The sequence below is a fragment of the Mus musculus genome, chromosome 3 (genome assembly GCF_000001635.26).
Source record: "Mus musculus strain C57BL/6J chromosome 3, GRCm38.p6 C57BL/6J".
Lineage (NCBI taxonomy): Eukaryota > Metazoa > Chordata > Mammalia > Rodentia > Muridae > Mus > Mus musculus.
Window position 1 is genome coordinate 135,816,364 of NC_000069.6, and position 26,281 is coordinate 135,842,644.

Consider the following 26,281-nt stretch of genomic DNA (forward strand, 5'->3'; position numbering starts at 1 on the left):
AGTCCTGTCTCTAGCTCCTCCATTGGGGACCCTGTGTTTAGTAATCCAATGGTTGGCTGCAAGCATCCACCTCTGTATTTGTCAGACTCTGGCATTCTTAGTCCACCTATCAGTAGCGGCAGGGTTGCAGTCTTGCTTAGTACTGCTATCTGCTGTGTAGGAACTTGGCTTGTCCTTTAGGAACCTGCTATCAGGTAAAGCCAGGTCCTCGGCTCTGCTACAAAAACAATTGCAGAAAGAGCCAGCATACCAGGGCATCGGAGCCTATTAGAAGGAGACTTTAGGAACAGGGTCAATCACAGGGATCTAGAGAAAGAGAGGCACTCCAGAAAGAGTAAAAACTCTGCAGAGCATGGTTTTGTGTGCTTCTCCAAGAAGAGGGGCTCCAGGACATGGGCCCGTGCTGGAGCTACGTGGAAGAACTGTTCCCAAAGTTCCATTGTTAAGGAAATGAGATCATAAAGTGGTTTCTGATATGAGTCATGTGTGTTTACAGCCTGTGAGGTCAGAGCATCACTCACAAGCAGGAGGGCAGGGGAAGGTAAGATGTTTTCACTGCTAACAAGTTTCTCCTCATGTTGTGAGAGTCCCAGGAGATACCTGGGAAAGGAGTAAAGCCACCCTTAAAGGTCGCAGACATCCAGGTTTTAAACTTCGTTATCGCCATATGTTCTTTAGAGAGAACATCTCTCTAGAAAAGAACGTTGTCTCTCAGCATCTTTCAAGGCAGTACTGTGAGCTGGGCTGTACTTCTAGAGCCTCAGCTGGCTTCAACCAGATTCCTTTCCCCTTCCCACTTCCCTTCAATTTTCTGTGCCCGTGAAGTCTGCCTCATAGATAATCTGCTAAATATTAATGAAAACTGAAATTAGGAAGCAGGCAACTTGGCTTGTGAAGAAGATGGCTTATACATATATAAAAGGGAAGTTAGAGTATAGGAAGATGTCTGGAGGGAAAAGGGAGAGTGAAATGTCACTGGCATGGTTACCACATGCCAGCACTCAGGAGGCAGAGCTGGTAGGGCTGTGAATTTGAGGCCAGCCTGGTTTACATACACCCCCATCACTTTTTCTTCTCTCTCTCTCTCTCTCTCTCTCTCTCTCTCTCTCTCTCTCTCTCTCTCTCTCTCTCTGTGTGTGTGTGTGTGTGTGTGTGTGTGTGTGTGTGTGTGTCTGTCCTAAAAATGATTATGGCTCCAAATGGAAAAGTGTAGAATAGAACCAAGAGTCAGGAAAAGTGGAAAGCTCCAGAGAATTGTTAAGTTTGGAAATGAGTGAGCAAAAATTGCTATATAGGATAATTTAATGATGAGCACAGCCTAAATTTTAATTCAACAATGAGTACTGGCAATACTGATCTGAACAGAAGTAGAAGTAGCTGTGAGACAATGGTCATTTTTTTTTCTGTAGAAGCTAGTGTGAATGCTAAGTCTTATAGAAAGCAAGACAGTACACCTTGGGTCCATGTTCCCCAGTTAAATGCATTAGCTAGATATAGGAAAGTATTAACACATACATATATTCCCCTAGGGTAAAGTTGATGGTACTACTTACCATTGTAGTCTTATTTTTTTTGTATGTCTACTGATTTAGAAGAAAACTTTGTCTGTGTTCACAAAACTAGCGAAAGTCTGGTCTTTTGTGTTTACCCCTATTCCTAACAGTATTTGTAACATGGAATCCGGTTATTTTGTTCAGAAGGAATTTGAAGAGATAACTGTGTTATTGTTTATAGTGTGATGAGCCATTTACTTTCTTAGCTGGAATCTGGCATAACATTAAAGCAACATGGTAAATCATACAGTGAGCAACGAGTGCGAATTAAGACCAATCTTTCTTAGAAATGTCAGTAGTCAGGCCCTGCAAAGTTAGAGCCATAAAGTCAAATTTGCCAAAAATTAAAAATAAAAATTGAAGGCAATTGCTTTGAATGCAAATACAAACACAAGCAAGCAAATATTCTGTGAAGTACCAGATGGGTGTAGTTACAGAGGGAAGATAGATGGTTAGACTGACGGAAGAGTGGAGGACTGTTCGGCTGGTGAGGACGCCTGCTTCTCTCTGCTACTGTTTTTTTTTTTTTTTTTCTGTAGGCCATACTATGTTTTGAATTATTGTAACTTGAAGTACCATACTCCTATTACGTGTTGCATGTGAGTGTTACATCAGATAATCAGAACTCAGAAAGGAAAATAGGGAGCAGAATCATAACAGCTAAAGTACAAATGCAGCCCAGAGACTCCTTCCTTAATGATCTTAGTGACAGCTACTTCTTTACCCTGATGATCCTTTGCTTTAACCCATCCTGTCCTTATCAGATCTTAGAGATGGGCCTTCCCAGTTTCCCGAGACACTGACCATTTGGCTTCTGCATGCACACAGTTAGTGCTTGGCCAACAGGAGCAACTGAGGAGCTAAACTCTGACTGTGCTTGACCTGTGTTGAATGAAGCTGCTGCAGGCTGATCTTGGCTGAGTGAGAACATTGTAATCGGAGAAATGGCTTGCTGGAGGCTGAGAGCCCAAACTACCTAGGCCTATCTTAATTCCTTCACACTCATTTACTTTCAAACCTTTGTATGTGACCAAACATTCTTGTGACTGTCTCCAACCTTAGCAGCCCTCCAGCCTTAAAGGTCATAACACCAGAGAATTTTTGAATCCTATAGAAAAGATTTTCATTCTTGGCTGCAGCCAACCTACTTCATGCTCCCACCATTGTATGTGGTGACGATCCTTATTTACAATCTCTTGTTATGTGAATATAAAAGTTCATGTACCCTTTTCTAGGGAAGAACATGCTGTCTAGGATAACTTGATTCTAATAATTTGCTCATAACAAACTATTTTTTCCCTTTAAAGTAGAGTTAGTCTTCTTCAACATTTCATTCTATAAAATTGCCTATGACTGAACATAAGCATGCTATGTATTTTCATATCTTAAAAACAACAATTTAATCTACTCATGTGATTACACTTCCTAGAAACTCAACTTCCACCAACCTTTGAGATCTGATCCTGGAGGATTAGGATGCAGGAAGCATGCCTTCCCTGCCTTCCATGGGGAAGTAATATTCTAACCCTCTGTTCAGCTCACCCGGTTCTCCATCAGAGATCTGGGGCTTCAGGACTCACAGGGTGAAAGGAGCTGGATACCTTTAGGTACTTTTTTTTTTTTTTAAATCAGACAAATCTTTGTTATTTTTGTCAACTTTCTGTAATAAGGAAGCATGCCAGGTACACAGCCAGAGGACTTTCCAGTTTGCTACTCAGAGAACTGTGGACACACATAGATGGATAGACACGTTGATTCTTAACTCTCCTGCCACCACGCTAACGTTTTATTTTTTAATTATAAGAGTGAGGCATATATGCTGACCCATTTGTACTGGGGATTGAACCTAAGGCCATGTGCATGCTAAACATGTGCTCCGTCCGCCACTGAGCAGCATCTGACTTTTCATACAGTAGTGGAAATACTGCAGAAGTATTTAAAGAAAAAAAAAAGGCCCCTTTCAGAGAAAGATCCAACTCCTCCTTTTCAAACCTTCTATTCTCAAGCTAACTCCATAGTAGGACAAAATTGAATACAATTGGTATACCTTCCCTTAGCCCTTTAACACTATAACTGCAACATTGTATACAACTTGGTGGACAGTCCCTTAGATATTAACAATATAAATTCAACATTTTATAAAACTTGGTATACATTCTCCTAGGCCTTTAACACTCTAACTGCAACATTGTGTACAACTTGGTGGGCAGGACCCTAGATCTTTACTTACATAAATGCAACACTGTATACAACTTGACACACATTTCTCTTGACTTATCAACATAAGTGCAAGGACACTCACAGGTTCACATACCTGTTAATATTATTTGCAGCATACTTTACCTCTTATTTTCATTAATTCATCCAATTTTTTTTTCATGTACGAACATATTTTGCACAGACAAAGCCCAGAAACTTTGTGATAACACTGAGTAAATTGAACAAAGGATATTGGTTTATTGTAAAGAATGAAAGAAAAGGATGAAGAATAAATAGCTAGGGATGCCACAGGTCAGTATAGTTTCCCATTTCATTTATTTAATCCAAGCGATTTATGATTACATCACAAGGATATGGATGACTATCCCCAGACAAACTAAAATTTAGCAAAATTTACTAAAACCTAAAATAACTTGAACACCAGTAAGACACTTTTGGTGGGAAGTTCTGTGCTGCCATGCCAATTCATACCATGAACAAGATTCAGAATATTGTATAAACAATGGCCTGTGTTTTAGGTTTAAGTAAAATATAAGTGGATTTTGTGTTTAAATTTAGAAATTTCAATTAGTCTATGTAAATATTTCAAAAATCTCAAAAATATGAAATAGCAAACATGTCTGATGTTAAACATTTTCAAGTAAGGGATGCTCAACCAGTAAAGTCTTTAAAGCACAGCGTTTTTCCTGTGGTGGTGGTGAAATGGAGGAGACTGGCTTAGACTTGTGTTCCAGCCAAAATGTATTATTTCACCAAGTCACTTCACTCTCATGAACTTTCCTTTCCTTGCTGATGAAATGACCAGATTAGACTTGGTATTATCTCTGGTTCTATCTGTCTCTGCTGCAATCATTTCCTGGGAAAACCCTCAAGAATTTTGTTAGGTACAAAGCCGCCTTTGTGCTGAGATAGCCCTGGTGGTTCCTTCTCAGTTTGAGTTGGCCCCATCTGTTACACAGGTCACACTATGCTATTCCTTTAGTTTAGGAGATGGCCCGCACTTAGCTGCCCAGCTGGTAAGGACCTTTCAGACCTTATCTCATCTGGTTCTCACAGTTATCCAGCAATAAAAAAACTGGGCAGATAGTATGTTAATCTCTGTTTCATAAATTAAGAATTAAGTTCCGAGAGGCCATGCAGTGTGTTGTCTCTGGCACTGATGGGTGACTTGACATGCCTGAATAGCCTGCAGCCATTACAGTGTCTTATTTGAGAATTTGAAGTGTGGTATATTTTTAACAAGAACAAGGAACTGATTCTTGATACTAAGAAATTGTGCTTCTATGTAGGCAGGCTGGCCTTGAACTTCTGATCCTCCTGCCTCTATTCTCATGTGCTGGGATTACAGGTGCATGCCACTACATCTAATGTAACAACTTTTTTTCCCCTTTCTTTTTCTGGCTGAAGGCACCCAGAAGGGATGATCAGCATTGTCCATCCAATGGAAGGTGGAGGCTCCCCTTGGCTGTCAGATCTTCCTTCTAATTTCCCAGGATCTGCAGACAAGAAAGTTCTCGCAGTTCTTGGTCTCGTAGGGCTCTGGCGATGTTTTAGTTAACACTTCTTACAATGTCTACTCGCTTCTTGCCTTTCTGTCAAAGTTTTACCTGTTCTTTAAGCTCAAGGGTTTCCTGCCCTGTTAATTATTTGCTTGCAATCATCCACAGACATAAGAAGGGCCTCCATCTTTCTTCACTGCAACCGTTCTTTCCTTCTTTTTTCCTTCCTTCTCCCCACCCCCCGTTCCCCTTAGTGCTGGGGACTGATCATAAGGCTTTGCTCATGCAATTCTTCACTGCAATCTTTACATTTTCCCTTAGAACACACCTTTCCTTTCTAGTCTATAGCTTAGATTCCTAAAGGTAAAATAGTTCTGGCTCTGCAGGCCACACCAAGCCATTGCTTTGACAGGTGGGCTCTGGCAAATCCCACAGAGAAGAATGCTTCCTGAATTATCTTTGAACTCTAACGGTCTGTCTGTGTGTGTACATATAGTCTTGACCCATTAGGGATAAACATTTTTGACTCTGCGTGTCTCTTCCCCTATTTAGGAACACTCATGATCTTGTTTAGGCTCTAATTTCCTATAATGACCCCTTCCTGCTTTCAGGCCCTTTGTCCCTTAGTCAAGTTCCACAATGTCACGGTGGGTCTTCTCCATGCAGGTGTTGTTGGTTGCTGCTCCCTTCACTCAGTGGAAGGGAAAAGAAGGCGAGTAAACCAGATGTACTGTCCTTGAGAGCAGTGGTTCTCAACCTGTGTGTTGTGACCCCTTTGGCAAACCTCTATCTCCAACAATACTTACATTACAATTCATAACAGTAGCAACACTGCAGTTATAAAGTAGCAACAAAATAATTGTATGGTGTGTGTGTGTGTGTGTGTGTGTGTGTGATCACAACATGAGGAACTTTATTAAAAGGGTTGCAGCATCGGGAAGGTTGGGAACTACTGTACTAGAATTAGAATTTTTTTTTTTTTTTTTTTTTTTTTTTTTTTTTTTGGTTTTTGAGACAGGGTTTCTCTGTATAGCCCTGGCTGTCCTGGAACTCACTTTGTAGACCAGGCTGGCCTCAAACTCAGAAATCTGCCTGCCTCTGCCTGCTGGGATTAAAGGCGTGCGCTACCACGCCCGGCCTAGAATTAGAATTCTTAGTGCGTCTACAGAGAGGTGCACACACTACAAAGACATAAATTTGCTTTGTATTTGCTGCAGTAGCAAAATATTTGGGCTGAGAAAAAATTGGAACTATCAAGAAAAGGTGGGCTGGGGATATAGCTCAACTGATAGAGTGTTTGTTCAGCATATGGTCTAGGTTTGAGCCCCAGCAGCAACCAGAGTGATAGCACAGGCCCCAAATCCCAGCACTTGGGAGGTAGAGGCAGGAGAATTAGAACTCAAAGGTTATTTTTAGCTATATAGTAGTAAGTTTGACACCAGTCTGGGTTATATGAGGCTCTGTCTCAAAAAACAGAAACAAAACCCAACCAACCAAACAAAAATATTGTAAAATTGAAGTTAGCAGACCTTTCATTTGCAGAATTAATCTTTAATTTCTTCGAAGTGTTTTGATATTTTATTCTGACAAGTGACTTCTAAGTTAGATACTCAGAAACAAAGAGTCTGGGTTGATTCCTCACTTGGCTCGTTACCTTGTTTCTTGTTGAGCAAACTGAATAGATGCCTGTGTTTTTCAAGTGACTTTCCACATGACAGTTGGAAACAGAAAACGGTAGCTTTCAAACCCTCCGGCCAATATTCGTTGTATGCTCACCTTGTTTTATCATTTAAAACTACTTGAATTTCAAAGTACATTTCTTTAAAAAGGAAGTATTTTGTGCATTACACCTTGTGTTTTAAACTAGTAGCTTTTTTTCATTACTAGTTATATTACTGATGAAATGCCACAGTTTGAGTACCAAACAAAATCTGAATAGTGCTATAATGATGATAATTTATTAAGGTAGAAGAACTAGACATTAGCCCCAAATTGTCTGTCAACTTGCAATTTTCCAAGTATTTTCTCTTAACTTGTATACTTACATTGTATGAACTGTACTTAATAAAGTTTTCAAGCAGGTTATTATTTTATTGTTCCATAGGGTTCAATTGGCTGGTAAATATGTGCTTACCCAGTGGCTGTCAAATAAATTATACCTAAAGAAATCCACAACGTAACCTTTGTATTATTGAAAATTCATTCGCTGCACTTGTCCACTACCCAAACAGCTCAGCACTTCATTTTTATCCACAGAGTTAGCTGTGGATATCCTGAAAAGAAGAGACCACCCTTTGGATGGAGGCCAGCCTTTTTTTTTTTCCTTCTAGCTTTCTTTTTTTATTGGTTATTTTATTTATTTACATTTCAAAATTTGTCTCCTCTCCCAGATTCCCCTCTGCAAACCCCAATCCCACCCTCCCTCCCCTCGGTCACCCACCCACCAACCCACTCCTGTCTCACCTCCCTAGCATCCCCCTACACAGGGGCATCAGGCCTCCACAGGACCAAAGGCCTCCCAGGGCTTTAATGCCAGATAAGGAGTCCAGCCTTTTAAAGGATCCACTCGTGCTCAGAAGCCACTTGCTCGTTTGTCACTAAAGCAAAAAGGGAGAAATAGACAATATACTACACTTAAAACTCCACTAAAAAGTTGAAGAGACTTTTTTTTTTTAATCAGAAACTTATCAGCTGGGTAGATGCAAGAGCTCCTTTGTGCTATCAACTTACATTTGGCCCTTTTGTGAGAGGTTTGCCCTTTGAGCATCAGTACCGTTCTGTAAATTAATACCAACATCGGACAGATTTTTTTTTTTTTTTAATTGGAAAGAGTCCAGCCTCAGGATCATTTAGTTCACTGCCTTTCAAGGCAGGGCTTTTTGTCATGTACAGGTGAGTGCTTCTCACCTGGGATCTGTTGATCTGAATTGCTTCCAGTCATGAAGAAATTATTCTCCACATTAAGGCTTGGCACACTTATGCAGAAAACTTCCTCCTGGCAGCTGCCCTGTACAGCTGCCTAATGCCTCTGGTGTGAGACGGAACATATCCCCACCTCTATCACAGGAAAGTCCTTCTGTTGTTCTTGCCTAGGCCCCCATCTTCCTAGAATCCAGCACCCCCGCCCCCGCCCCCCCTCCTGCCACACACACACACACACACACACACACACACACACACACACACACACACGGGGGGGGGGAGAGAGAGAGAGAGAGAGAGAGAGAGAGAGAGAGAGAGAGAGAGAGAGAGAGAGAAAGAGAGAGGGAGAGCGCCAAATTTCTTATGAGTAATAGTTTCTTTTTCCTTCTACCTTGTTTTTCTGTTAGCTGTCTGCCTGTTTTTAAACTTGCTGTTTTTAGGAGGGTAAAACACACACACACACCCATCCTGAAAGGCATGAACAGCACTTTGAATTCTTTTTCTGACAGCCGAGCGGGTTTCACTTTATTTCTTTATTTCTAGATCGTTTCATCCACCGGACACAACCTTTGTCCCCAAACACCACATTCACTTTACACAAACTTGTTGACCTGACACCCAACTCAGCTTTTCTTGAACCTTCGTCTGAGCAAATAAACATTCCTTGTGATCTGCGGATATCCCGAGCGGCGTCAGGAAGGGCCCGCGAGGCCCCTGCTGGCTCAGCTAGCCCACCAACTTGCGACTGATTTGGTTTCCTCTTTCTCCTCTGATTTTTAAGAAGTGAGGCAAAAAACCAATTCCTGTTCATTTTTGAGACAATGCAAGGGGCTCTAGACACCGTTGCAGGAAGCTGATTTCATGGAGGTCACCAAAAAAGTGGGCCGGGACACCAGGAAGGGGGCTAGGGATCCCACCGTGGAGGTGGGCTCCAGGGAGTAGGCACCACAGCGGCTGGGATGGCAGACAGAGAGGTAAGCGCCCCGGCGTGGACGCACTTGGGAGATCAGCCTGGGGGAGTGTGACACCACGTGCTTCAGGGGCGGGGACAACACTCTCCCTCCCCTTCTTATCTCTAAAGGGTGCAGGGCCTGATCTCAGAGTTTCTTAGAGAAAGGAGAGAGAAAGACAGACAGAGAGAGAGAGAGAGAGAGAGAGAGAGAGAGAGAGAGAGAGAGAGAGAGAGAGAGAGAGAAGTATTTTGAATATATTTGAACCTCAGGGGCTGACATAGACAGTAGAGGTGAGAGGCTAGCAACTTCTCCGTTTCAACTTGCCAAGCTCACAGCCAGTTGTGCAGAGAGGGTCCAGCGTAGACGCGGGAACCTGGGGACCCCGAGGGAGTGTTTCTCTGCAGATTTTTGGGGGGTGGGAGCTTCAGTCCCGACCCTTCCACGTTTCTGCGGCGGGAAAAAAAAGCCTCAAGACAGGAAGAGGAGTTGGGGTTGCACAGTCAGAGGATTTAGTTCCCCGAAGTGTGGCGCGGTTGGGGCTTTATATCCGGGACAAGCGAGAGTCACCACACTGTAAGCAAATCCTGGGGCTTCAGCAAACCAGGCTCCGGGCAGCTGGCCCCACGCCCGGCTCGGAGTTCGAGACTCTGGCCACTCAGAGCTCTGGGGCCCGCAGACTGCTGACCCAGTGCCCTTTATCTCTGTCCCCCTTTGTTCCTTTTATCTCAGGCTCCGCAGGAGGCTCCGAGAGGCCACACTGCCTATCGCCCTTCTGGCTGTTCTACCTCTTCAATGCCCCGAAGGTCTGAGACTGCAGAGCGGGGGCACGGAGTGTCTCGCTAACTGGGCCAGGCAGTGACGCGGGACCGGCGCACCCTCCCACCCCCACCCTAACGGCACTGACACCGGGGCACCGGCGCGGGTCCCTGCATCAGCTAGCTCCGGAGCTGCGCGCTCCACGATGGCTCCGGGCCGGGCAGTGGCCGGGCTGCTGCTGCTGGCGGCCACCAGCCTGGGACACCCCTCGGAGGGACCGGAGCTCGCCTTCAGTGAGGATGTGCTGAGCGTGTTCGGCGCCAACCGGAGCCTGTCGGCCGCGCAGCTGGGGCGCCTGCTGGAGCGTCTGGGGGCTGCATCCCAGCAGGGAGCGCTGGACCTGGGCCAGCTGCACTTCAACCAGGTAAGGGTGGCCCCGTTCTCTGCAGTTTTCTCAGATTCCCATCCCCAGAGCAGTAGCACCAGAGAAAGGATTTCGTGAAGTTTTTCAAGTTTGAAGCGGTCATTTGATCCTCACCGGTTGGTTCACCGGGCATTAAGGGACTTGAGTTAGAGATCTGGCAAGCCAAAATGAGAAGTTGAGCTACCAGAGGACTTGTTGATCTATAGAAAAACGGATAGGTCTACGAAGTAGTTGAGGGCGGAAACTCACCCAAGATATGAACTTTAGATAGGAATGGTATATTTAATTCTTAAGGAAAGAGCCATTTACTTAACTTACACATTCAGCAGTAGGAACCTGTCACCTGCGGTCCTTATCAGTTTCAGGGTGAGTGACCACTCCCATTTAAAAACACTCTTGTGAATATTGCATAAGGCCGTTAGGGCTGAAACAGCACACCTTACAGATGGGGAAACTGTGGACACCTTAAAACTCAGATCACCCCGTGATTACTGGTTCAGTTGGTGCCAGCCTGGGGTTGGAGTCATTTTCTAGTCACGTCATGTCATGTGTTTAACTCTAAAATTCATTCAAAATAACAAAACGTACATTTTTTTCAGTACATGCGTACCTAGTCATGTACTAATGCCTCAGGTTTAAGGGTGGGCTTGAACTTTATAGAGTAATTAAAAATCACATTTGTCTCAGGGCTTGGGCTATCATCTGGTGATGGAGACCGCAAGTTCTAATCCCCAGCCCAGCAAGCCATTAGAGGTGGCAATTAAATCAATACTTCATTCTACACGTTCTTGCTTACCTACACGCTAACTAGCAGATGGGGCAGTTCATATAGAGTTTATCATTTGGGGGCAGTGGAGGTTTGCTAGAAAAGTTTCTGTTCCTAAGATGTTTGGGAAATTCTATATTCTACAGCTCTGCTTTTGGAAACGTGACATTTTCCAAAGAGTCTGATCTTTGATTACAATGAAGGAAACTTTACTCAGATAAATTCCTCAACATTCATTAGCATTATAGTTAGGTTCCTTCCTTCCTTCCTGGGGATTAAATTAGACGTATTTTGTCTAGCTTGCAAGTCAAACACTATACCACTAAGCTACAGACCCTAGCCCATGGATTTGTTTCTGGTACTACTATCTTTTACTAGTTAAAATGTATATAATTCAAGATGCAGAGCTTTTCAGATGCCGTGATATATGATCTTTCTTTGACCTAGAAGGAGTTTGTGCTGCTCCATGCTGAGTTTTTAAAATGTAAACGGCCTTAAGCTTCATTTCTCGTATGTTTTTATATTTGATTTAATGTTTGAGAAATTACATGTTGCAATTACTGAAATGTCCATATATTTTACTGATGTATTTTGAAACAAGGCAGATACAATGGTAGGTCTTTTCTGGGCTAGCTGTATTGTCTTCTTCTAAAGGGGGTGGGGGAAGCAGCTGAGCTGACTAGTTTCTAGGTAGGTGTGGTCATTTGCTTGGAATGAAGCTTAGGGACTGACTTGAGGCTGTATCTGCAACCCACATACTGTGTTGACTTAAACGATAGCCTTATCTCACAGAGTCTGGAGTTTTAAAGAGGCCAAAGACCCCAAGCTCCCTTGAAAGAAAGTAAGGGGTTTACCTAATCTATTTAGGAAAACTGGTTACATTTACTAGTAGCAATATAATGTTTGCCTGTAAGCATGTAGGATAGATGTCCCAATGGGTAAATTATATGTTGAAACCTTTATTCTCATTCTCATATTTGCGTGTATATTCTCATTATGAGTATCAAAAGGAGACAGGAGGAAGCCCATAATTAGCTTGGAAACAGAGAAGCCAAGAAAAACTCCGAACTAATCAGGCTTAACAAACATCTCTTTGCAGTTCTGTGAAGTCTTAATGAAAACAGCAATCACTGGCGAAATGATGGCAAATGCCAATCTAGAAGAATCCATTAATTTGCTGGTAATTGATAGATAGCCTTGCCAAGGCACTCATGTGCTCCAGCATTAAACCACCAGATCTGAAATGAAATGTAGGACCTTTATCGTCTTCATACTTGAAAGACTGCAACTTCAGTTCTCTGCGGGGCACAGACTAGCACCATGTAAAGCCCTTGTGAGAAATGTCATTATCTGACTCTGGAAAAGTCTGAGGAAGTAGAAGGTTTCCCTGGGCCAGAAATTTCTTAATATTATACAAGACTTGCCCACAGAATTGGACATTTGGATGAGAGTTTTGATAGCGGTTGGATAAATTTCTTTTGGGCAATGGACCATTGAAAGTGGCGCGTTTGGAAATGTTTCTTTTTTGGTATTCAAGGTTACGATTGCCTTGCTGCTTTGAGAAACAAGAGGTGACTAGCATTCTCAGTGGGAACAACACAGTTTCCAAATTTGCCTTTTAATGACAATTGATTGAGGGTCAAAAGAGTTAGGTAGGAGAACAACACAAACTTCGTAAGAAAGAGGGTCTTGATTGCCAAACGGCTCTGGAGTGCGCCTTGACTGATATACAGACTGATCTGTTCCGGGAAATACAGGAAATACAGAACACAGGGAAGCCCCGGAGACCCGGAGATCAGAATCTCTAGGAAGGATGGATCTAGGGGATCGAGGGGGCTGCCTTCTGTTTGTTCCCACGCTGGTCTCTCACTGTTTCTCTTCTTTCCGTTTCCCATCATTTCCTCTTCTCAGGAACCACATTGCCACAGTCTCTGATGTGGACACCCGGTAAGCAAAAGAGAAACGCTCTTTTTCCGGAGCGTTATGCTGAGCTCCAGGAACACCTCCACTCAAACATCCCTGAGGTTCTGGGATAGGGCTAGGTGACGTGGTTCTTGTTCCATACGGTCCCTCCACTTGGGCTTCATGCCCTCAGCTTCCCTCTGGATCTTCCTGCCGTCTCCTGCATCAGATGTGTTCCTCTTACATTCTCATCATCATCGGGATGCCCACAGTCTGTTTTTGGACTATTTGAATTTATTATCAATCTTCCTAAAGCAACGTCGTATGCTTTCTTTGAATAACCCTCCATAAACTCCGTTTCACTTATGAACTCCAAGTCTTGAGCCTGGCATTACTGGCTCTGCTCCCCTTGTGCCTCATCAGACTTGGCACCTACTGAACTGAACGCTCTACCCTTCTGTATGCTGTTCCTCAGTGTTTTCCTTGGAGCCTTCCTGCTTCTACCTAGAAAGATTTGCTTTCTCTTGAGTTCTCCTATCTAAACAAACATCTTAGAAAAGCCTAGCTACTCTTGTCTTAAAAATCCTGTCACCCAAGATTGCACTATATTCTGAATTCTTGCAAGGTATTTATCTTGTTCCCTTCAGTTATCTACGTATTCGTTCCGCCGATACCTCTACTAACTTGTATAAAATACAGTGTTAATACGGAGCTTATTATATCACTCTTTTGAGCAGTTTGGAACCCAGGGACTCTAGGGAGCTAGGCTCTGCTCAGCTATGCACAGTCCCTAAACTTCACGTGTTTTAAGATGAATGATCAGCTTTTCTGTGCTGTGCCTCCTGTATGTCTTTTAAGTTATCCTTTGGTACCATTTATACCCACATATGTTGAGGTACCTGTTTTTAATCTGTTTGGGCATTACACTCTGAGAAGTTGTTTAGGTCTGGCCAAGAGTTTAGGAGGAATTACTTTCTCCTGTGTGGCTCTACCTTAGTTGATACAATTGCTCCTATCTAGGGATGTTTTTCAGGTTTGTTTTCTGTGCTGGGTAAAAAAATTAAAAATCAGAAAAAGTCTTGAGCACACCAGGTAGCAGTGGGGAAAATCTCCCACAGAGCTGACAGGACCCACCAGTGAGAAAAGACTTTTTGTTAGAGGTGAGGAAACACACCACAGTCAAGCACACAGAGAGATGTACACTCTGTAAAGTGGAGTGGAACTGGGAGGTAGGATGTGGAGTCGCGAAGAGAACTTGGGATCCCAAATCTGTCCTCTCTTTGAGCGGGGGAGTTTGATGTCTTTGAGGGATATCACTCCCACAATTTGGGTGTTGGTCAGTCTTGAACAAAGACAGGGAAGCTGATAAGTCCACAGCTTTGGAGTGAACAAGTCCTGGTCCTGGCCTTGAATTTGTCTTATTGGGGCACAAGCAGGGAGCCCTATAAAACCAGGCCTTTAGGCTTTTGTCTCAAGTCAGGAGTGTGCGGAAGGACCTATACTTTTGCATTGATTATTATCGATTTGTGACTCTTCTTTCTACTTTGGATCTAACTCCTAGTCCTTTACAATCATAGTACACTATGTATATAATTTTATTTGTGTTATTACACTTTTCTCCTTATGTGGCTGTATCTCACATGAGGTGTCTTCTCCAGTGAAGATTTAAACAAGCAGACGGGATGACCCACTCACCTCTTCAGGGGCTGACATCGCAGTTGGTTTATACCATGCCTGAATTAGACTTTTTGTTTGGAATTTTGGAGACAGACTCTCACTTCTTTAGGGCCTTAAACTTCTGAGGTTCCTGTCTTATCCTCTCAAGTGTTGGGATTAGAGGATGCTCCACCTTCTCCATTGTCTAAGATTTCATTAGGATTTTTTGAATCAACCTGTAAAGTTTGTTAAGGAGAACAGCAATCTGGAATTCCACAGTTAGAGGTCATTGCAGCAGGTAGAACACATGCGCGTATGATTGTAATGCATGCTCAGATGATACATCTGGTTAGAGAGTACAAACAGAAATGAGGCAGAAGCAGACCTGCATTTCCAGAGGTGGGGTGAGAGCGTGGAATGTACAGAATGAGTGGAGGTGGGGGCTGAGGAGGTTGTGGAGTTTACAAGGTGTCCTGACCTTTTCACTCTGGAGCTTGCAGAAGGCAATAATACAGGCTCTTCACCCAGAGAGTATGCAAAAGGCCCCTCAAGAATGCACACTCTCTCTCTTCAACAATACTTACTTATTTGCAGTGTTTGGTATCAAACATGAAAAACATGCTACCAGGGAGCTAGGTCCCTATTCTGTTCCTACAATCTTTTGGCTGGAATGATCATGTAATTATTGAATCTTTTTCTTTAGTACCCTTTGATTCTATGAAGCCAGAGGACTCTGGACATAGAAAGATAACTCCTGACTGAGGTTAATGGATGGCAAAGCTGGCAGTGTATAGCAAAAGAGGCATGTGTATGTACATGCGGCCACTGCATTTTTCTTGTATGTATTGCTTACTGTCACGTATTACATATTTTCCCTGAGGTAAAGGCAATGATAGATAGTATTGGGAGACAGTCTAGGGAGCAAAGACTATGGGTGGGAGAGATGAAGAACACATGTTCCTTTCTTCTTTGACCTTTTTGTGTAGAGATATGATAGGAATGCCTGCTGGTTCTCATGAGAGCCCATGTGTGGGATACAGAACGATGATGCCTGGCTCCTTGTTAAGTCTCCTAGATGAGGGTGCCCTGCTCCTCACTCCATCACTCTCACTTAAGGTGATCGTACACAACATGCTGTGTTTTCAGGCTTTGGTAGGATGATGGACCTGCATGGATCCTTCATTTGACTATGACGTCAAGAGCTTCATTTGCCTAGGCACCAGGTGTGGGTGGGATCCACTGAAGAAGGGAGACGCTTTTTATTCTTTCCATATCTAACTCCAAGTGTATGTCTTTTGCCCACTACCCCATGTGTCATGTGGATCCTTATGTGTAAAATGTAGGTAATTTTAGTAGGAGTTTCTAATATTTCATTATGCTATACAACCCTTCTAATTATTTTACTTTTAATATCACATTTTGTTATCACAACAGTCCTATAATAAAGGTCCCATGTTTTGTCTTACAGAACATGTCTTACAGCACAGAGAGATTAAGTACCAGGACTAATGGTATAAGTGGTAGAATCCTTGATAGCCTTGAACACTTTGCTGTAGTGCATACATTTTTGTTATAGCCTAAGAAAACATTTTATCCAGGTAGATAAACCATTACCTCATATTTTGGACTATGGACATCAGTTATCTGGCCCCATTGCTTAGTCACATGAAAGGAACAGTCATAAGGTTACAAGGGACCTAGTAAGGAAGACTGGTTCTTATTTTTAGTGTGTGTGTGGGAGCCCATACAGAAGCCAGCACGCAACTTCAACTATTATTCCTTAGTTTCTCCTTTTCCGTATTGTTTATGAGACAGGTTCTTTCACTGGCCTAGAACTTGCCAAGGAGGCTAGACAGGAAGCCTGAAGGATTTGTCTGTGTATGTCCCTCAGGTCTTCTTCTTTCTCCTCCTCCTCATCTTCACCCTTCTTCTCTTCCTCCCCCTCCTAAACATGAATTCTGGAATTGAACTTAGGTCCTTATGTCCTCCATGGCTGTCCCCTCCACTCTGTAGGGGCCTTTTTATGTAATTAGATGGATAGATGTGGAAAGTCAGTGTGTGAGACAAAGCCACACAGTTCTTGGTCTGGAGAGATGAATCACCAGGTAATCACCTCGACTTGAAGTCGAGGCTAATGACCTGGGTCTGAGTCTTTGGGCCCACATGGCTAAAGGAGAAGACTGACTCCTGCTAATCCTCTGAATTCCACAGGAGTGCCGTGGCTTGTGTGCCCACGAGTGATAAAGAAAAGAATACTGGGCAGGTCATCCCAGTCACATATGGGGGCTAGTGAAAGGGGGATAAGACATGTTTGTTAGTAAATGTGTAAATGTTGAGTTGAGAGTACACAGTCAAAACTTATGTGTGCATACACACTAAGTAAGTGATATAATTAGAAAACATACAGTGTTTAAATAATCCCCATAGCAAGCATACAAATCATACCACAAGGTCACATACACATGGCTCCCAGGCTACTAGACAGCATGGACTCTTAATTAGAAGGAAGAGGTATCCTTTTGGTCAGGAATGCCTTTGGAAGAGCCACAACTAAGTCAGCTCTGCTTATCTGCTTTGGTTTTAAAGATATACATTAATGGAACATCTGCCTATCCCAGTTGTGTGCATACCTTTAAAAACATGTTAGATTTTTCCAGAGAGTTACACAAATTTCCTTTCAGGGAATAAAATTTTCATGAATTTTATTTCATATATTGATTTTTTTTCTGCCCTCAGAGACACTTTGAGCTGCAATTCTTTCTTCTATTGCTAGACTTGAATATGAGAGAAACACCTATGTTATCAGGACGGCTTCCAGCCCAGCATTTGTGTTGAACTTTAGAACCGCCCCACTTCTGGCAAAGTCAAGTAGAAATCTTCCTTTATGTGGTCCTTGACTGCATCCTGCTGTGGAAAGTGGATGTGCATAGGTGATGGGGAGTGAGCTGAAGCAAGCAGGGAAAGCAGGTGAACAGAGCACGTCTACAGAGTCACTTGCTCTAATACGACGAAGCACCAGTAAGAGGCGAGTCTGAGCTCTTTGTTATAAGTACTGGGAGAATGAAGTCCATCCTCGACCAGTTGTCTTTTCTCTTTGGACGCTGCAAATAGAGTAGGCAGGGGAAAGGTTTGTAGCAGCCAGACTGTCCATGCTTCATGTATACTCCTGCTTCCTGGTTCTTCCCAGCATACAGGACAGCAATAGGCAGGGGTTTAATTTTTCCCATCAGGAAACCCATGGCTTTTAAACTATGACTACAGTTTTGGTGTGTTTTCTTCAAATGAAATGTTCTTTGGAATTCCATGTCATTAATTACTTTTGGTGGTAATAGAAGTTGGGGAAAAATAAAGGGAACATAAACAAGAATGGGAAATAGGGCCTAAAGTTGAGAAGAATGAATGAATGCTCTATACGTCAAGAACAATTAACTCCAGCGATGGCAGCTCAGTGTGGTTGCTTGCTGGAGTTTGTAAGTTAATTTGGTTCAGGGCAGTGTTCCTCGGGTGTTCACACATTACCAGGTGTGAAAAGTTAGGCTTTAGGTCATTTATTTACAAAAAAGTTTGGCAACACTAGACAATCTTAGAAACTATGCCATTTTCAGAGACTTCTCCCATTTTCAACTCACTGAATAATAGACTCCTGTTTGTAATTGATGCTAATTAATTTCTTCTCCAGACTATTTCCCAGTTGCCTGATTTTGTAGCCAAGTGTGTTTTTGGAATCTTGAGATTTATAAAGAAATGAAACTATCATCAAATTACCTTTGTGATTGTGGGATCTGAGAGCTGAGAACATCTTCAGAATGGAGCCTTGTTTAATTCGGTTTCTGTCTCCTTCCAAAGATTCTCTGTTATTTTTCTTGGCCTGAAGTTTAAGGAGATCAAAAGCAAAAGTTGATGATCAGTGGTGCTAACCTGAAAAGCAGTGTTATGTATTTTTAATCCAAATTTTAATATTATTGCTTCAGAGTTTTTTTAAAAAATATACACACTTAAATAAATAGTTATAAAAGAAAAAAAAAAAACCTAAAATGAATGAGCTCAGACCAAGTCCCAGAGGCCATTTTCGATCCCTGAGCCTAGCTCAGTGCATCCCATGCTTGTCAACATTCTGGAGAACCCTGGGATCTCTAACTATTCAGACAATGTTGCATAATGGTTAACAGGGTGGCATCTAGAGCCACTTACCACCCGCTCTCAGACTAACATTTAAATTCTGTCACTTAGTAATATATTAGTCCAGGCAAATAACTTACTTCTTTAATCCCAGTTTTCACCTTTGGGAGTCCAAAAGAATGAGCAAGATGGGTGGTTTGAATTGTAACAATGTAGTCCACGTGCTGCATTTCAGACCTCAAGTATCTAGTATATGACCTGAACTAATAATAAAAACAAAATTTCCATCCCTCATACCACTTCATACAATGAATAGTAAAAGAGACAAGGCTTGGAAAATGCTGAGCATGGGGTTGTCTCAAATCATGTGCTTTGTGCATAGCTGTTGTCTGTTACAATTTTATTACCCATAACACAGTTGTTACTTGTTGGGGACCGGAACACCTTAGCATCCTTCAGTTTATAGAGGAAGGTATGGTTGTGAAAAGACAACAAGGATTAGTGAAATAAAGAATTCACAGAGAAGTATGTCAACCTGGTGACTTTGGTCCCTGTGACTTTTGTTTTGAGAAAGGCTCTAACACTTTACTTCTCTTCATCAAACTCTGGTACTAAGTTCCTGAAGAGGTCAACCATAGGCATAGACTCTAATGAAAGAAACAGAGCACTTGAACACATATTGGAATTATTCCTTACCTTCCAGAGGACTTCTCAGGCTATATGTAGGCATTGGCTCTGCTCTATTGTTTTTCTAAACTTTACACCATTACTAAAATATGAGTGGCCTTAGGAGTCCATTTTGTGCTTCTAGAAATTGATTAGATCATGGTTTTTAAGCTTAGATCTACTTCTAAAGCCATGAAAAATCTAGATATGGATGTTGTAAGCCAAAGAATCCTGGGCCCTCTTAGTTCAGTTGAACCTTATTAGTTGGAAGAAAAAGAAGAGAACAGCCGTTTTAGTCTCACTGGGAAGAAAAAAAACAAACCACATGGCTCTTTCTGGATGGGAGAGGAAAACATTAGGCCAGGCTTCCGACTGGACAGTAAAGTCAGAAGTCTGATTCTGAGATGAGAGACAGATCATGTGCCCCATAAATTAATCGTGTGTTGTATGGCACACAGACGCTTCTGTTCAAGATTCTGTGGTATCAGTACTACTAGATCACTGGGTTTGTGTATAGAAGCATGGCGGATTATGGTTTCCCTCAAGAGGTGTGCTCAGCATTCAGCACATGCCACTTCTCCATCTATTAATATAAGACACAACCACTGGCTCTGTTCTTGATCTTGGGATGTGCACCATCAAAGTAAATGTGGGCAGTGTCTTCACTGCAGCAGGAAGCATCGAATTCCTATTATTCTAATAGGAACAATGGCTAGCACTTGAGGAGTGCATCTTATGTGCCAGCCATTGTCCTTAATGCTTCCTTCTGTACCATCTTGTTGGTTCTCACAGTCCTCTGGGGAGATGGGTCTTTCAACTTTGCCTCTCAGTTCTTTTCCCTTGTTGATCTGAAGCAAAGGTGATGCCTCAAACAGTTGTGTGTCAAGTTGACACACAAGTCAGTTATGCTGGCTAATTTTATGTCAACTTGACATAGGCTAGAGTCATCTGAGAGGAGGGGACCATATTGAGAAAATGTCTCCACAAGATGGGGTTATAGACAAGCCTGTAACACATTTCTAAATTAATTTTCTTAAGAGATTGATGGGGGAGAGCCCAGACAATTGTGGGTGGTGCTTTCCCTAGGCTGGTGGTCCTGGGTTGAGCAAGCCATTGGGTTCGAGCCCGTAAGCAGAACCCCTCCTTGGCCTCTACATCAGCTCCTGCCTCCAGGTTCCTGACCTGTTCGAGTTCCTTCCTAACTTCCTTCAGTGACAGACTATGAATGCAGAGGCATAAGCCAAATCTGCCCTTTCTCCCCCAGTTTGCTTTTTGACATGGTTTGGGTTACTAAAAGCAGGGAGGTAGCTGTCTGCTTTAACAGATGCCCGAGTTAACGTGGATTTCCACGTGTGCTGCTGCATTCAGTCTATCGTGACTTGAGCTATGCAGCCTCGATCGATCACCCATAAAGGAGTGAGGAAAGGAGAAGCAGTTAGCAACATAATGAGAATCATTTGACCGCACCCTTTCTCTGCCAGGGACCGAGCAACCTAGGTGTACCCAGGGCTACGGTTTGAGAACCAGAATATCTGTGTTGGACAAATGCTGTCCTTGTATGCAGTCATGAGGAGGTTTGAGGGTGAGCTGAAGATGTTTATCCCATGTACCTACAGAGAGAATGAGTAGGAGGTCTTCGGTGAACAGCAAGGCAAAAATGACCCTTTGAACTTAGACAACAGATTAAAAAAAAATCCACGTCTATCTTATAGTGACACAAAGTATGGGGGCTCCTGCTATTGCGACAGGTCAGGGTTGAGAGCAGGAACCCAGAGCAAGTGTCTGGTTTGACACTAGACCTCTCTTCATGGGTTGGAGGTCTTGAGAGATGGATAAAGGGTAGGATGGAGCTGGGAGACGTGCCAGTCCCCATGGTGGAGTCTGCAATCCTCTTTGAAAATGCAAGCTTATCTTTGAAAATTCTTTTTATTTCCTGTTTTTTTCTTTGGTAAAATCAACTTCCAAATTTGGAGCTGTGACGAAAGGATGGACCATCTAGTGATTGCCATATGCAGGGATCCATCCCATAATCAGCTTCCAAACGCTGACACCATTGCATACACTAGCAAGATTTTGCTGTAAGGACCCAGATATAGCTGTCTCTTGTGAGACTATGCCGGGGCCTAGCAAACACAGAAGTGGATGATCACAGTCAGCTATTGGATGGGTCACATGGCCCCCAATGGAGGAGCTAGAGAAATTACCCAAGGAGCTAAAGGGAACTGCAACCCTATAGGTGGAACAACAATATGGACTAACCAGTACCGGGGAGCTCTTGTCTTTAGCTGCATATGTATCAAAAGATGGCCTAGTCGGCCATCACTGCAAAGAGAGGCCCATTGGACTTGCAAACTTTATATGCCCCAGTACAGGGGAACGCCAGGGCCAAAAAGGGGGAGTGGGTGGGTAGGGGATTGGGGGTGGGTGGGTATGGGGGACCTTTAGGATAGCATTGAAAATGTAAACGAGGAAAATACCTAATTAAAAAAAATCAACTTCCAGTTCATCCTCCATGTAAAAACCTAGAAAAAGAGATGAAAATAAAAGAGAAAATAATGAGTCACTTTTTTGTTTTTTTTTTCTTTTTAAAAATTTGATATTTTCTTTATCTACATTTCAAATGTTATCTCCTTTCCTAGTTTCCCCTCTGAAAATCCCGTATCCCCTCCTACCTCCCCCTGCTTCCCAACCCACCCACTCCTGCTTCCTGGCCCTGACATTCCCCTATAATGGAGCATAGAACCTTAACAGGACCAAGGGCCTCTCCTTCCATTGATGACCGACTAGGCCATCCTCTGCTACATATGCAGCTAGAGCCATGGATCTCTCTGCGCAATTTCTTTGATTAGTGGTTTAGTCCCAGGGAGCTCTGGGGGTACTGGTTAGTTCATATTGCTGTTCCTCCTATGGGGCTGCAGACCCCTTCACCTCCTTGGGTACTTTCTCTAAGCTCCTTCATTGGGGACCCTGTGCTCCATTGAATGGATGGCTGTGAGCATCCACTCCTGTATTCGTCAGGCACTGGCAGAGCCTCTCAGGAGACAGCTATATCAGGCTCTTGTCAGCAAGCTCTTGTTGGCATCCACAATAGTGTCTGGTTATGGGATGGATCCCCATAGAAACACAAGTACATTGTTTAAAATTGGGAAAGCTAGATAAGCAGAAAGGAAAAAAAAAACCACTCATAATTTAGGACCTAGATACGAACATTCTCAACATATGGGCGTCTTTGTCTGTAAATTGCACTTTACCTGCCTTGTCGTAGCAATGCTATCTCTACACACGGCTTCATAAGGAGTTTTTCCTAATAGTGTCTAATTCATTAGACATTTTTGTCTTTATAATAATATATTCTAGAGAAGAAGTCTTCATATGCTCTTCAGAAAGACTTGGAAGAATGTATGTGTGTATGTGCACATGCATGCATGTATGTATGTATGTATGTAAGCATATTTGTACGTGGCCACGTATCTGTGTGATCTGATATATGTGTATTTCAGTATGTTTTAGTGCGTGTGTATGTGTGACTGTGAGTGGTGTATGTGTATATCTGCGTGTTCCTATGTGTGTATATATGTGTGTGTGTGAATGTGTGTTTGCGTGTGTTTCTGAATACATGCGCACCATTCAGCCCTAAGTAAGAAGCATAAGAAGGCGTGAGATAAAAATGGAAGCACTGATATCAGAGAATACTTGTCATCCCTAGTTCGGCCTCCTAGAGGATTATTCGTCTGGAGTGTTTCTTGCTCAAACCTTCTCTTTTAATGGTGTTAAGAATGTGTCCAAAAGTCAAGCCAAGAAAGATTGTGTCAACTCTGAAGAGGCACTTACAATGGTAGACTTGGGAGAGGCTGGTAGACAGCGAGCTGGAGACGCGTAAAGGGAGGGACACCAAGGTGTCTGGTCACCGAGTTAGGTAATCCCGTCATCACAGCGGACAGATCTGCCGTTTTCTCGTCCACTCCTGCTTCGAATGTTCCTGTTGTGTCATGCCTGTAAGCCACCAACCAGACTTTGTGACACCTGTCAGTGACCCTTGAAGAGATAAATCGGTGAAACGATCGCTTTTCTTCCAGGTTAGAAGAGACTTCCCGATAGTTACTTTCAAAGCTGCACTTTAAATGGTTGGGATCTAAGCTAGGTGCCCCACACTAATCTACTGTCACGGAGATTTCTGCACCTGTTTTGTTTCAGTTACTCTTGTACCTTTGGTTACATACACAAGCAGCCAAGAGCTCATCACTCCTTTCCACTTTATTTATCCCTGTTTTTATTTTATTCTTATTTTATTTTATTTTATTTGTCACCTGTCTACCAGGAACTGTTATGCGCCAGGCATTGTCAGAGTCCTATTAGTAAATATTACGGTAACATGAGCTCGTGGGATCTAGGTGGCTGCTTTCTCATCAGAGAAGCATTTTCAGTCTTCACATTTTCCTTCTTTAATGTAATCCATTGTCCTGGTCTCACAGAGTACGTTACATTACGTTACGTTACGTTATGTTACGTATGCAACGTGCGCAGCGGCAGTTCAGGTGCACTGACAGGCTGCCTCTGCTGTAGGAGAGAGTCCCGGATCTAAACAGCTGTAGAGAGTCTGTATCCAGATGGTCCACATTCATTGCTGGAAGCACGTGACCACGCCGGGCTCTCCCCAGCTGTGTTAGGAGTCTGAGCCTATGTTTGAGACATTGGGGTCAGTTGTTAGTTTCTGTTGCTTGAATGAAACCTTTGTGGACCCCAGCTTTCCCATTTGAAAGATGGGGATAGAAGGGAGAGATAGAACTGTATTTAAGTGATCTCTGTTCCCCACCTCCCCCGTCCCCACTCACAAGGATCCTAAGTAGTTTAAAGAGCAATTTAACTTTATGACCCTAAAAACTAGTAGGCCCAATAAAATACAGTTCCCTGCAGGATCCTGTGGATTTTCTTTTTATTATTTGAGTTACTCTCCATGTTTAATGAAGAAGACATAACAGTCAATCTCTAATTGCTTAGTAACGGGAAAACATGAGACTTGAATCTTCTCTTCACCTCCTATGAGCTAATCTTGGACAATTTATATTCCCAAGATGTTATTTCTTTGTCAAGGACCAGCCTTGGCATTGGAGTGGGGTTCTGAGAGAAGGGGTGTCTGGGAGTGGCAGAAAGAACGACTCAAAGTCAAATCATGGGTTCAAGCTGCCCACTCAGGTTCTGCTGAGATGGCTTTCCAGTCAGTCAGTCAGTCTGTCTGTCTGTCTGTCTGTCTGTCTGTCTGTCTCATCTAAAAACTGTCTGGTTGAGACAGCTCTCTCTGTAGGTAAAAGTTCTAAATGCTGTCTGGGTTTAGTCAGAGAAGCTGCTATAAAAAATTATTGGATCTTCCGACTAAGTCAGAAATCTTGGTAAGAAAAAATTCTTGAAGAGCTGTTTTGCTCTCCAGAGATTTCTAGAGAGCCCAGCTCTCACTAGAGAGAATTTCTAAACAACTGCTATCGCCTTTTGCTAGCTCATCTCATGCAGACCAAAAGCCCAGTTTTTTAATTTACATATCAATTCAGTTATTTATTCCAGGTTTCCTTTTGATTATATTTTGAATCAACATCCCGTGACCGCAGTCCTTTGATTCTTAAAAGACTGTAAGCATACATGCTGATCTTGAACTCAGGAATCTGCCTGCCTTTGTGTCTTTCTGACAGTCTAGCTCAGAGTGTAGCTGCCTTTGTTCCTTTAGATTCATGAAGCCCCCATAATTCATATTGCACTCTTATGTTTTGCATAGTTGAGAAATTATATATATTTTGAACTCATGTATTTATAGGTCTTTCCCATAGCCTTAAGGGCTGTCCTGAAGGTCCCAGCCTTTACCATTTTGCTGAGACATTAGCCACACCTTCTTCACCTGGACCCATGTTGTCAGATTATCCTGGAGACATTAATGTTAACAAAGAAGACATTCCTAGGAGGAATGTGAAATATGTGCATTATTATACAAACAAGCCTTATGCCCACAGCAGTCATCCATACTCGTGGAGGTTCACAACGGGGCCATGTCCCAGAGGCAAGAATCATATCACCAACTTACTCTGTCCCTGCCAGGGCCACACCTGGCTCGGCATCTCCTGGAGGTTCACACTAGGGACCTGCCCCAGGGTCAGGAGCCATGTCACTCTGTCCCCACCAGGGCCACGCTTGGCTTGGCATTTCTTCATCCACATTTTTCTGTTAATAGTAATTAATGTGCTATAGCTTTTGTTTCTCAGAATGCCTATGATAATTATTGTTTAGAAAACTCAGTTGTCGGTAAGTTGTGATTGAGTTTTCCTTGACTGGAAGCTTTTATCTCACCATGCCGTGTGCTTGCTTACCTTTATCATGTTTACCTGTTTTACATCTGTTTCCTGTGCTGAGGGACAAGTCAGTGATGGACATAACCCCTTTCCCAGCTTCTGCACCTGTGTGAAGAAAGGGTAAACAACCTATTTGGTTAATGAATACATGAAATGAAAACAGAGAGGAAGTAGGAAGGCCTCACAAGGGACAGAGGCCCAGAAAGTTGCCGGCAGGTTTGCATGCAGTTGGTTCACAGTGGCAGCCTGCCTAGAACAGGAGACTGTGCCTCACATGGTGTTGTGGGAAGGATGGCTTCCTACTCTTGGGTCACTGCTATCTATACACATGACAGATTCTACAAGGAAGCTGCATTTTTGCTGGAAACCAATGGCTATGGTAGTCAGTGGTGTAGCAGGCAAGGGTACAGAAGACACTAATAAGACATTAAGGATTCTTTTCATCTCGGACTCGAAGCCCTTGTCCCTCCTTCGGCTCTTTTGTTAAGGATTTGTAATAGATTTTTGTATAAC

General features: G+C 42.9%; 1 protein-coding gene and 1 long non-coding RNA gene across 7 annotated transcripts in view; one reads left to right on the plus strand and one right to left on the minus strand.

Annotated features, from left to right (window-relative positions):
- The first annotated feature begins 518 nt into the window (after positions 1-518).
- The window catches only part of Slc39a8 (solute carrier family 39 (metal ion transporter), member 8), a 71,691-nt gene continuing 45,928 nt past the window's right edge, over positions 519-26,281 (plus strand). For 2 of the 6 annotated variants that reach the window (XM_006501935.4, XM_006501936.4), the window contains exons 1-2: positions 9,287-9,437; positions 9,877-10,327. In XM_006501935.4, the coding sequence (XP_006501998.1) occupies positions 10,109-10,327 (219 nt within the window). In that variant the 5' untranslated portion in view covers positions 9,287-9,437; positions 9,877-10,108. Of the gene's footprint in view, positions 542-8,915; positions 9,169-9,286; positions 9,721-9,876; positions 10,328-26,281 lie in introns of those variants that run through there. The other 4 variants (XM_006501934.3, NM_026228.5, NM_001135149.1 and 1 more) reach the window with 4 other exon arrangements.
- On the minus strand, positions 17,331-23,906 carry 4933401H06Rik (RIKEN cDNA 4933401H06 gene). Its single transcript, NR_040540.1, has 5 exons — positions 23,744-23,906; positions 23,268-23,471; positions 21,914-21,958; positions 18,417-18,519; positions 17,331-17,752 (listed from the first exon to the last, which is right to left on the minus strand). It is a non-coding gene; the product is annotated as an RIKEN cDNA 4933401H06 gene (long non-coding RNA).